Source organism: Lipotes vexillifer, unplaced genomic scaffold (genome assembly GCF_000442215.2).
Source record: "Lipotes vexillifer unplaced genomic scaffold, Lipotes_vexillifer_v1.1 scaffold19, whole genome shotgun sequence".
NCBI lineage: Eukaryota > Metazoa > Chordata > Mammalia > Artiodactyla > Lipotidae > Lipotes > Lipotes vexillifer.
The window spans coordinates 634,622-647,905 of NW_006793856.1; the positions used below are offsets into that span (position 1 = coordinate 634,622).

At 42.3% G+C, this 13,284-nt stretch overlaps 1 protein-coding gene across 1 annotated transcript in view; it reads right to left on the bottom strand.

The window, feature by feature from the left end:
• MYCBP2 (MYC binding protein 2) overlaps positions 1 to 8,297 on the bottom strand; it is a 280,943-nt gene extending 272,646 nt beyond the window's left edge. Inside the window, exon 1 of the mRNA XM_007466789.1 lies at positions 7,996 to 8,297. Within this exon, the coding sequence (XP_007466851.1) occupies positions 7,996 to 8,297 (302 nt within the window). The remainder of the gene's footprint in view (positions 1 to 7,995) is intronic.
• Between the last annotated feature and the right edge of the window lie 4,987 nt (positions 8,298 to 13,284).

Here is a 13,284-nt window from a genome sequence, read left to right on the forward strand (position 1 = left end):
GAATGCCATTCCAATTTGCCACCACTGAAAGTGTTAACAGGTGCACAGCTACAGTGCATGCAAAGGGTTATCAGTATCAGTGCTCCATCTACACCAGTAGCGGGGTTCTTACTGCTAGCCAGCCAGCAGATAATCTAGCTCCAAAATTCCATTTTGAAGACTACTTCCTCAGACCACTGCTGATACCACAACTGTCTTGGAAGAAAAAAGACTCTGAAATGAAGATCTGCACAACCGAAGTACTGGGGAATGCCCTCCAAATCAACACCTGTGGGAGAGTAAAGGAAGTGAGACTAAACAGAGGAAGGAGTTGAATTGAAACGCAGTCACAGGAAGGCCTCAGCCAATTCATGGGGAGCTCTGGAGTTGCGATGGGTCTTCAAAGTTGTCCTACCTTAGGGCAAAAGGGCCAGGCATTCACACCCCCACACAGAACAGGCATTGGATGCAGGCTGATCCTGAAGAAAACGCAAGACTTTGAGGGAAGCAGGTCTGTTGGCTCACAGCAATGCCTGGAGAGACTCAGTTGCAATCAGTTTTAGCTGCCAATATTCTCAATGGCTGGGGGAACTTGTAACTGAAAGGAGGGACATGGGTGATGAACTAGAGCAACCACCACACTACTGCTAGACTATTATACCAAATGGGCTAATGAGGGGAGAAAATGAATCATTTACCCTGCTTTCTTAGGAGGAACTAAGTTTACCACCAGTTGATAAGGGAAAACTCTTTTTTGCAGAAGAGCATCAGCTACTAAATTCTATTTTAACAGAAATATAAAAATCATCATTTTGAAGGATTGATGGACTTGAAGGATCAGTCAAGGATTATCAAAAGATGCTAAAACCATTAGGTGGAAGATATTCACAGTGCGCCAAAGTTATTACCCATGATTACCTGCCTAATGCAAATGGAAGAAGCATACATTTACAGAGAAGAGACCTAGTGGGTACCAACTTATCCAAGCAATTCAAGTAACTAGACTGAGCATTATTAAACAATGAGACAACCTGAAAACCTCTGGATGGGATGCAATGTGCAGTACTCAGCATTATATACAAAATATTCTTGCCAAAAAATGTTTAACCGAAACCTATCGAAGCTTTAAAGCCTAACTTCCATTTATAGGAAATATGAGGATAGAAGACATAAAGGGGAACAGTAGCTGGGGTCCTGTCCTTAAGGAGCTAGTTTTATAAGACATTCTAGAAAAGGTAAAATATTAGTGACAGAAAACTGGTCTGTGGTGGCCAGTGGCTAGGGGTAGGAAAAGGGCGTTAACTAAAGAAACCTTCTAGAATGATGGAAATATTCTATACTTGACTGTGATAGTTTGGAGAATCTTCAAATGGACACTTAAAAAGGGTGAATTTTATTATATGTAAATTAAACCTTGATTAACCTGTCCCCTCCCCCCAAAACCTGAATATTTAATCTATTCTTGAATGAAAAAGTGAGACTATTCTGACGATTTTTAAAAATAAATACCTTAAAATGCAAAACTATTTTTAAATTAACATTTTTATTTTATTTTTAAGCCCAAAGGCAAGATCTTCTTTTATCTTCATCTAGGAAACGAATTCATTTCATATTTCTACTTGCTAATATGCCAACAGAGCAATTTTTGCCTTAAAATGTGTTTATATAGGATTCCATAGATGTAACAGCTATATGAAGCAAATTACTACCTATCCACAAATATACTGATTCGATCCCATATCACTTACTAAAACACTCCTACAATAATGTCTCTTCATAGCTCAAAACTATCAGTGTCTCCTGAATAAAATCTAACTCTTACCTGGCAGTTCAAGCTGCCATACCCTCTGACCAAAGCCTCCACTTCCAGAATGAATTCCCATTGTTCTCCCTCATAACACCTACATTCTAGCTCTAACAGAATTCTTACCATTACCTACACACAAACTGTGCTTTCTCACCTCTTGCTCATGCTTTTGTACCAGCTCAGAATGCCATCCCTTGGTCACAATAGGCTATGCTTTCTTAGTCATTTCATTTAACACTTTTGTAAGTACCTGCCTTTGCACCTTTCACACCCATCCAGACAATAAACTCAACGTAGAAACTGTCTTACAAATCTTTATAAGGCCAATGGTTAGCACCAAGTATTAATTCCGGAATCTTTGATGGATTAACCTCTTCTAACTGAAATCCCATGCATCTGAAGGATGGGCTCAAATAGCATTTCTAACAAGAAAGAGATAAAGAAGTTGAAGGAAGTAAGTGGGTTCAGCTTGGAGAAGAAAAGCAATTTCCCATTTTACCCACAGTCCCCTCTATTGTTTCCACTAACACTGTTCTTCTACCACTTCAACCCAGATACCCTGACTGTCTTTATCTCCCAGTCTATCAGTTCCCTCCTGGCATCACTTTCCTTTTTACCATATGCTCAATCTTTGTCACCAAAAACCTTCACTTTCTTTTTTTCTTAGACCTCCAGGCACACTTCAACCTTGAATCAACTAGCAGTTTTTTTCATTTCTCTTCTGAGTGGAAAAGCTTACAACATCATGCTGACTGGAATTTTAAATATGTGATTTTAATAATAATAACAGTAGTAGTAGTAGTAGTAGTAGTAATACCACGACCACCAACAACAGCAGCTAACATTTAATGAGCACTTAACAATGTTCAGGCACAATGTCCTTTCAATAGCCCTGTAAGGATACAAGTAAAGAAACAGACATGGAAATGCTAATTAACTTGCCCATTTTAAGACAGAAAAAAGCAGAACTGAAATACTAAGACGGTCTGACTCCAGAGCAGATTTAGCCACCATGCTATGGTTCTTCCCAAATGCAATCAATGCTGTACTACCATTCCCACTAAGAACTGATCAAACATTCCTTTATTCATTTCCTAACAATCCCTTTCCTCAAGCAAATGTTCCAACTTTGATTGATTCATTCCTACAAAAATATATTTATTCAGTCACTGAATAAATGAAACAGTTATTCCCACATTCAACACAGTCACTGAGACCAAAACATAAAAGAATAAGACATGATCTCTGCCTTCTCTTTAAGTCCCCAAACTCCATCTGCCCCTTCACTCTCAGCAGAAATCATTAATTAATATTTATTAGCATTTAATGTGCCAAGCACTTTACATATACAGATTCATTCAATCTACAATACGATCCTCATTATTATTATTCCCAGTCTACATAGAAGAAAACTGAGGCATAAAGAAAAGCAAAAAAAAACAAGTGGGACTACATCAAACTAAAAAGCTTCTGCACAGCAAAGAAAAGCAACAAAAATGAAAAGGCAACCTACCAAATGGGAGAAAATACTCGCAAACCATATACTACTGGTAAGGAGTCAGTATCTAAAATTAAGAACTCACATACCTCAATATCAAAAAACAACAAAAAACAAACAAAAGAACACAAACAAACCAATTCAGAAAATGGAAACAGGCTCTGAATAAACATTTTTCCAAAAAAAGATACATCAATGGCCAACAGGTACATGAAAAGATGCTCAACATCACTAATCACTAGGAAAATGCAAATCAAAACTACAATGAAATATCACTTCACACTGTTGAATGACTATTATCAAACAGACAAGAAATAAAAAGTACTGGCAAGGATATGGAGAAAAGGGAACCCTTATGCACTGTTGCTGGGAATTTAAATTGATGCAGCCACTACGGAAAACAATAGGATCTTCAAAAAATTAAAAATAGAAATACCATATGATCCAGCAACTTCACTTCTGAGAATATACTCAATGGAAACGAAAACACTAACTTGAAAAGATATCTGCACCCCTATGCTCACTGCAGCATTATTTACAATACCCAAGAAGCCACCTAAATGTCCACTGATGGATGAATAAAGAAGGTGTGATATATATAGTAAATGGGATATTATTCAGCCATAAAAAAAAGGGGGGCTTCCCTGGTGGCGCAGTGGTTGGGAGTCCGCCTGCCGATGCAGGGGATATGGGTTCGTGTCCCGGTCTGGGAGGATCCCACATGCCGTGGAGCGGCTGGGCCCGTGAGCCATGGCCGCTGAGCCTGCTCGTCCGGAGCCTGTGCTCCGCAGTGGGAGAGGCCACAACAGTGAGAGGCCCACATACTGCAAAAAAAAAAAAAAAAAAAAAAAAAAAAAAAAGGGAAATCTTGCCATTTGCAACACCAAGAATGGATCTTGAGGGCATTATGGTAAGTGAAATAAGTCAGACAGAGAAAGACAAATATACTATATGATCTCATTTATAAGTGAAATCTAAAAAAAAAAAAAAAAAAACACACAAAAACAAAACTGAACTCATAGATACAGAGGAGAGATTCATGTTTGCCAGACGCAGGGGGTGGGAGATGGGCAAAATGGGCAAAGGGAGTTGAAAGGTACAAAGAAAAACTTCCAGTTATAAAATAAATAAGTCATGGGGATGTAATGTACAGCATGGTGACTATAGTTAATAATACTAGACTGTATATTTGAAAGTTGCTAAGAGAGTAGATCTTCAAAGCTCTCACCTCAAGAAAAAAAAACTTTCAACTATGTGTGATGATGGATGTTAACTTGACTTTATGTGGTAGTCATTTCTCAAAATATGGAACGGTTATGTTGTACACCTACAACTGATAGAATGTTATATGCCAATTATATCTCAAAAATATTTTTTAAGCAAAAAACTGAGGTATAGGAGTTACGTAATGCACCCAAGGTCACACAGCTAAAAAGTGGCAAAGCCAGGATCTAAAACCAGTCCAGCTTCAGAATCCAAGCATTCACTGCAATGCCATCAAAGTCACTGACACCATTAGGCTGCCATCCCTTAACTTCTCTACCTACACCTAAAACATAATCCACAGTAATTAATTTATTCAACACTGACTGATAACTCACTCGCCTTGTTTTCATTCCTTGAACACAACCTTGTTTCTGCATCAGAGACTATATTTTCCTAGAACACCATTCCTCTAGTTCTGCCTTCCAATCATTATGACTCAACTTAAATGCCAACTCACAAAGAGACCCATCCTGACCACCCTACCTAAAATACACCCCCAGCCCCTGCCAACTACAAATCATCTGTCACGTGCAACTGGGTTCATTTCCTTCATGGTTACTTATCACTACCCGAAATGATCGGTTGCTTATTTCTCCCCATTGGAGTGGAAGTTCCAAACAGAGTAGAGACCTAGTCTATCCTGCTCACTGTTACAGCTTCAGCACCTAAAACAGTGCCTGGCACACAGTAAGCGCTGGATATTTACAGAACAGATGCCAAAAATTGTGCTAGACACTGGGATTACCAAAACGAATAGGATACAGTTCTTAATAAACTCCTAGTCTGTAGATTTATCCTCCCCTTCTATATTAAAGGATGACTAGCTCCTAACTTTTTTTTTTAGTGGCTAACCTCTCCACTTGTCGTGTTAAATCTGTCCCCGAGATCTCCCTTAGACTTCTCACCATCACTTAGCCCCTCTCTAACTTCTTTAATTTCTCCTTCTCCACTTACTGAATGTTTCCCACCCACCCTCCCATACTCAAATATCCTTCCCTCAACCATCTCCCCATTACCCCAAAATATCCCATTGACTCCGCAGCCACATCTCTCTTCCACAGAATCTTGACCACTTCCTCAAAAGTCATCAGCGACCTGGGAAGTGTTCTCACTTTCTTCAACATTTATCCCTGTCGAGGACTTTCAATCCACTTTCTTAGGACCAGAGGTGCCACTGTCCCACAATGCTCTTCTTAATTTTTTTAATCTTTTTTTCGGCTTCCTTCACTGTCCCCTTTCTCTCACAGCTTTAAACTTGATTCTCACTAGAATTTCACCCTCTATTCTTGCTCCATTCTCTGTCTCTGAAACATTTCATCTTCTCCTCTAACTAGTGCCCCATACAAATAATTACATCATTCATTCAGAACCAAAATCCCAGCTCCAATTTCCCCATTCATAGTTAATAAGAAATGTGACTGAATTCTTAAGCAAACCCTCAATAAAGAATAGTTGCAGGCCAAGACTTAGAAAAAATAATGTGAAGTATAATAAACAATCATGTTCTGAACAAGCACTAGAAGGCAATATCACACAACTGAAGGCTCGTTTCCATTAGTACTTCTTGAAATACAGTACTTGAACTAATTCTTCACTAATTTTAATTGACAGCTTGTACAAAAATTGACCAAAGACTAAAAATCATTCATAGACTTTATGTATGTGGTTAATCTATATTAATTTTGTTTAAAACTGTTTATACAGTTCTAAATACACAGAAACTGTATTATTACACAAGTATAGTAGTACAGAGTTAAAACAGGGAACATACCAGTCACAAAGTATTGCATAAGTCTGGAAACAACATACAAAATAAATTCAAATTCTTTGAGAGGGGTTTGTAAAGATGTACCTATGGTGCCATAATATACAGACTCACAGCTCCAAATCATACCTAATCATTAGAGCAAACTGTCTATTGAGATTTTTGTGCTATTTTCAAAAGCATCAGCAAGAAACAGACGTGCCATTGTGGCCTTCAGTTTACATAGCAAAGGGTAGTTAGTTACACACATTTATATCAGTATGATAAAACTACTCAAGTCCCAATCCTGTAAACAATTATACACACGAGAAGAGTGGTTTACCCAGAAAACGTGTGGAGAAAGCTCCATCTTTACAACTCTCTGCAGTGGATAAGAGCCACAGTACATACTGGTCAACCACAAATACCTGACTCACAGCCTAGCCCCTCTCATAATGAGAGAAAATGGCATCTGGTTATTACCGAACAAACTACATATTCAATAAATACAGTAAACTCTGTAACTTATTTGACAAAATCCTACTATGCTTTCCCCATGTGTTGCAAGAAGGTGTGAGAAAAAAAAAGATGAAGCCAACTCCCAATTACCACTGCCAAAGGTAAGCTGGTGAAACAAGTCAGTCACCATCCTTCAAGGTATGTGGCATGTAAGAGCATGGAAAGGAAAACAACAGGAGAGCCTTAAGCAAAAAGACACCCACATTTTAAGAAAATGAAAGTGGTTTAACATCTCCTCCATCGCGGGAGCTGAAGGTGCACCAAGCCTAGGAAGAGATCTAGGAGCTACTCAAATTTTCCAGTTGGTGTCAGTTGATCACTACACCAGCTGTCATATTTTGAAGTTCTTCAGTTTTCCCCTTTTCCCCATAAACCACCCTCCCGCACTCTAAAGCCGAAAAGTAACAGAGGAAATAGAACAGAAGATGAAGGGAAATGGCCGATGGGACAACAGAACACAAGCACTGCTGCAACCACATCTCTAGAGGACCAAAAGGTCCACTTATCAAAGTACAGCTCTAAAAATCTGTATCAGACACCTTTCACAGCCACCTAAACCTCCAACTGCATCCCTTTCACATAAATCTCTTAAATTGAAACCCCATGCCTTATCCTACAGGCTGATTATCTAAAACTCATCCTATATATATGACATTATCCTTAACCAATACCATCACCCCCCCCTCAGTGAAAGGCAGATTTTTTTTTAAGGGAGGCGGAGAGGTGAGGATGGAATGTCATGAAGGGGTGGGGGGGAGGGGTTATGAGAAATACGTGCAAATACCACTGCGGCAGAGACACTGGGAACAACACTTCCCTCATCGCTCTTGCAAATTCTCTTGGTGCATTACCCTCTGCTCATCCCTCCTCCTTCTTCAACAATACACATACACGTGTCATAACCGACACGCACCACCACCATTTCTAGCATCACAAGCTCCCCTCCCACCCTGTCTTGCCCCCTACAAAGACAGTCACACACACTTAGAACAGAAACTGCCGCCACCGCACCCTCCTATCTCAATAAGTGATTCTACCATCTAACATCAAGCGCTTGCTGAAAGACAGCTCAGTAAATACGTATGTAGACAGACACACACACACACACATACATACACACACACACACACACACGGGCGCACATGCAGCATGTGGCGCAACGAAGGGCACCCGGAGACGCACCTGGAGGCCGGGTGTCCAGCGCTGCTAACCCCCTGGTCCCTGTCACTGAGCGCAGCTGTGTAAATCCTCCGGTAGCGGTCGGCCAGGGCCCGGCCTGACAGCAGCAGCTGGTAGTGACCCCGGGAGTCCGCGGCCGGCAGCCCGAGCCCCAACCCCGTGGCCGCCAAGGAGCCCTCGGAAACCGGCATGAACAGCGCCCCCGGCGCCGGGGAAGAAGAGATGGTGGCAGCAGGGAAGAATCCGTCCCCGCCGGCCCCCGAAGAGGCGGCGGCGGGAGAGGCAGTCGCTGCGCACATCATCATCCTCGCAGCCGCCGCCGCCTCGTCCCCGCGGGACGGGCAGGCAGACACGCGCGCGCACACAGAGCCCTTTTCCAACGACGACGGCTCCGGCGGCGGCCTCTCGCTCCGCAGCAGGGAGACTACAAAGACAGAGACCTCCTCCTCCTCCTTCTTCTCCTCCTCCCCCCCGCGCTGCCCTCGCCACTACTGGGGCCGCTCATCTAACCTCGCCACCCCGGGAGTATGAGGAGGAGGCGGTGCCGCCGCCGCTGCCGCCGCCGCCGCCACCGCTGCCACCGCCTGAGCCACCCGCAATGGGAAGCTGCCGACCGCACTGGGCATGCGCCCCTCCTCGCACATGCTCAGTCACTCCGGCCCCGCTCCCTCCCCACCCCCTCTCCGCCACCACTCCCTCTGCCTCAGGCCTCTGGGCGTGAGGCCTGAGAGTCGGGCGGGATCTGAAAGAAGGCCGCTTCTCCGGGTTTTACTAGCAGCTTGAGGAAGAGTAAGGAAAGTGCTGGGGAGGCTGTCAGCTACAACCAGTCGGCTTCAGGTACTGGGTTCCCTCCAGGTGGGAGAACTGGGACCTGAAAGATAGAGGCCCCCGTGCCCACCGCCAGAGGTTGACGGTACGCACTCCTGCTACCGTTCCCCAAAGTGTGTGCTGCCAGCGGAAGATGTACTGTGAATGGCGCTGGTTGAACCCAGAATTCTAGGCAGAGGAGCCCCGGCGAATTAGAAGTCCCTTCGGCGATCTTAGTTTGGAATTTTTATCATTAGGATTTAAGTCTGTTTAAAATAGTTTTTACTTACGAAATACAGGGAGTAATTTAGCGCATTCTTTTTTTTTTTTTTCTGTGAAAGTAGAATTCCCAGGTATGAGAGTATTCACAAGTCAGAGGCATTCCAAAATTCTTGTTTGTAACGTTTATGTCAGCGCTAAATCTTAATGCAACAGTACTTTTCTTAAATATTCTTTTTTTTTTTTGACTCCACGCTCACCCTAAGAGGGCACTCTTATCTCTTGACAGTGGTCACTTCATGGCTTATCTTTTTCCTCCCTGACTTACATTACTAAAGATAATTCTTGAATATGACCTGAAACTGGTTGTGACTGACTGTGTAACATCTGAAAATGCCATATCTATCAAAGATCTTATCACTGTTATCCATAAAAGTGTAATATTTACTGAGTCCCCTGTTCCAAGCTATTCTACCAGCTCCTTCTAAGTAAATGCCGTAGAAATGTATGCGCCAGTGCACCCTGATTCCTATTAAGTTTTATCCTTTTGATTCTGAATTTGAAGAGTTTGCCCAATAGTCCTGGCAAAATCATTTTTAAGTCCTATCATCCCAGTGCTATATCCTTTATATACTTACTGGCTCTTAAGCCTCTTTGAATGTCCTGCTTTAGGGGAAAAAAAAAAATCAAGCCCTGTTTACAGTTTAGAGAAGTACAAACAAGGAGTGGGGAAGTAAATTAAACTAATTCTAGTTTTTGCGGGGAGAGAGTGCTGAAGGAGTGCATTTATCTGGGGCTTTGGATAATAAATGGATGTCATTTTTATTTTAAAAAGTTGTCTTTTTTAAAGACAAGGAAACTTGTCTCCCCAACTATCTTATAAGCTCCTTCAGAGCTTCTTGTTTATCTTGGTGTCTTCCTCAGCCCCTGTCTAGAACCTCCTGTATGGTAGATAGCCAGTAAGTATTTGTTGGGCGAAATTCCTATCCTCATGCTTCAGCACAGTTACACACCTGTGTCGAAGAGAAACCGCCCCGCCCCCGCTCCCCCTCCCCCCTCCCCCAACTCCCGGAGGAGAGCCAATACACAGGTATGGAGGCCGCTAAAGGCTGGTGGAGTTAAAGGCCCGAACTCTTAGCAGCTCTAAGGGCTGTAGCTGTTGCAGGAGCCAGAGAGGCCCCCAAAAGGAGGAGGGGTTTGGATTCTGACTCTGATACTTGTATGTCTTTGGGCAAGTTTCATCCTCTGAAAAATGGTCAAAATAATACTTCTGTGGACTGTGGGAGGGCTTCAAGCGTCTAGGACAGCCACCTTGTCACACGGCTTTTCACAGATAGTTACACACAAAGCAAAACATACTAGACTTTTCCATGAGGACTGGAACGATGCTTGTGTCTGTTCCCCCATCACGTTCCCAACTCCTAGCACAGACTCTTGCCCTAACCAGGAGGGAAGTAGATACTGGTTGAATGAATGAATATGTCAATGAATAAATGTTGCCGGCACAGAGAAACATTTCCAGCTCAGGCTTAGGTGGTGGCATGTGCAGTCATTGCCCGTTTAGAGTTTCTAGTGGACACTGACCTGGAGCACTTGTCTCCCCAAGTCCCCCCTTACCCAGTCCTGAATTCCCCTTTGGTCCTTTCGATACCCTTCAGTCCCAGACAGGCCCCTTCCCGAGCCTTCTGGGTACACACAAAACCCGGTAGCTGGATAAATTTCTAAGGAACCCGTTGTCGTTGAGGGGCGCAACTAGGCGTGCGCAGAGTCGCACACATGCTCACTTAGGTATCCGAGGGTGGCGTTTCTGTTGCGGTTGGCAGCGTTTCCTTCCACGGCAGCGGTAGCGGCCGCTTTACTCTAAATTGTAGCCAATGCAGCGTTTTTTCTCCTCCTCCTCCTCTTCCTGCCTCCGCACTGTGCGCTCCCGGGTCACTGCGACTGCTACTCCTCTGCTTTGGCAGCTGGGCACCTTGGAAGGCTCCGTGGGGTGGCAGGGCATGGGGCGCAAGCCGGGAAGGAGAGGGCGCTTGGACTCACCCTTGATTCCACTGTCCAGGCGACTTGAAGGGGAGGGTGGTCCCCAAGGCAAGTCGCGAGGGTCACCTGAACCAGCGCTGCAAACGGGAGAAGTGGATTTCTCGAAATGTGCAAAAGCAAGCGTCCCCTGCCGCCAATACTGCGCGCACTACTGCAGAATGCCTTGTGTTGGGCAGGGGGGCAGGGGGCTCTTATTATTCAAAGAAATGTGCAGAATAACGAAATAGAGAGAGAGGCCTTTGCTTTTGTTTTTCCGGCCACATGGATCGCGGCTCTAGTCCTTTGCGCGCTGCCATCTTAGCTTTATCTTCTGGCCGGGCTGGGTGTGTGCGCGCGTTCGCGTTGGGAGGGAGGGCGGCTGGCGTGGAGGAGGGTGGCGGGGGCACTGGGCGGGTTGCGTGTCAGGACCGGCTAGACAGCAGTTGAGGACACAGTCACCCTCAAATAATAGCATTGAACTACGGCAAATCCTGACTTTGCCCATTTTATTAGTGAAACACATGCATAGGATATTTTAGTCTTTGTGGTTGATATCATGCTCATTTCTCAAAAGCATCTCTCTTATCTATGACCATATAAGACCATGGCTTCATCTTTCATCCCTATGATCACAGATTTTGCCGCTCTTCTCCACTTGAAATTGCAAACCTGGGACTACAATTTTCTGAACTCTTATCAGATTTACATTTTTTCGACTCTATCTTTAAGTAGATTTTTTTTTTTTTTAAAGGAAACCATCAGCACTGGTGTAGCAAATAACAGGCAGAAACCATAAAGTGTTTGTAAGAGGACAATGATCGATATTGTTAGTTTCATTTAAAAGGTTAATATTGTACTAATGCTACGCAAGACTACAAACACAGGAAGCATGTATATTATCAGAAACATCAGGACTGCTGAAAATGTGATCAAAGTCAAGAGTCTGAGTTTGTTTCCCGGATTTGTAAAGTAATGCATGTAAAAAACAGAATTGGTGGCCGAGAGCATCTTAAAACAAGCTTGGTCACTGAGAACAATTTGGAAGGAAAAAAATGCTCCAGCTTCACTCTTCAGTAGCCGCTTTCTAAGGACCACAGGGTTCTGCTTTCTTGACAAATGTGATGTATTGCACTTTAAAATGAAATATATTTCGTATATTTAATACTGCAAACTGAACAGAAAATGTCAACATGGCAATTTAAATTCTTTTAAACAAAAATTACATATAGGATCACCTAGATACCTTGACCTCTTCCTTTAAACAACTATTTTCAGAGCCTTGGAAGAGTCAGTAATTTGTAGGCATGAAGAGTTAATGATTTTTCCTTTTTATTCATTTTAGTATTAAAAGATACAAATTTTATGTGCAAATTTTCCTACAAATAAAAAATTCAGATTCTAGGGGTCCTGAGTTAAATTTTTCTCCCTGAAAAATTATTCTAAAATATCTGTTAATGAGAATATTCTTTGAAGCATGTAAATTCAATAACAGATACTTGAATGCAAATCACAGTTTTAAAAATCTCATTGTTGTGATGTGTTTTAGCCCAGAAGAAGCCTTCACAACTGATACAGAAAGTCATATAAAGTATAACTCTGGGTGCTTTGCCACCGCCTGGAGGGGTGGGATAGGGAGGGTGGGAGGGAGGAAGACACAAGAGGGAAGAGATATGGGAACATATGTATATGTATAACTGATTCACTTTGTTATAAAGCAGGAACTAACACACCATTGTAAAGCAATTATACCCCAATAAAGATGTTAAAAAAAAAAAAGTATAACTCTGAAAGAGAGAAATGTAAGAACCACAGAATTTTAATCTTGAAAACTTCAATATAGTTTATACGTTATTAGGTTGGTCTTTATTACTAAGGTTAAATAGTTTAATAATTAAATCATATTTCCTCAAACCCTAAAGGACTATTGAAATTTTTATATAGAATAGCAATTTTACAATGTCTAAGTTTCCTTGAAATATATTATTTTTAATAGGGTTCTTGGCTAATCCAGCTATCAGGATATATCTAAATGGCTCTAAACTGATTATACTAGGCATGCTCTTATTTTAAAGACATTTAGCCTCCCTCAGGCTAAGTTTTCTCATCAGTAAAATGAAGGTAATAATAGCACCTACTTCATCAGATTCTTTGAGAATTAAGTTAAATAATATGTATGAAGGACTTGCTTAGCACATTTTCTGGCAGGCAATAATTATTATTATTATGTGTGGTGCTTTATTTGAGGTG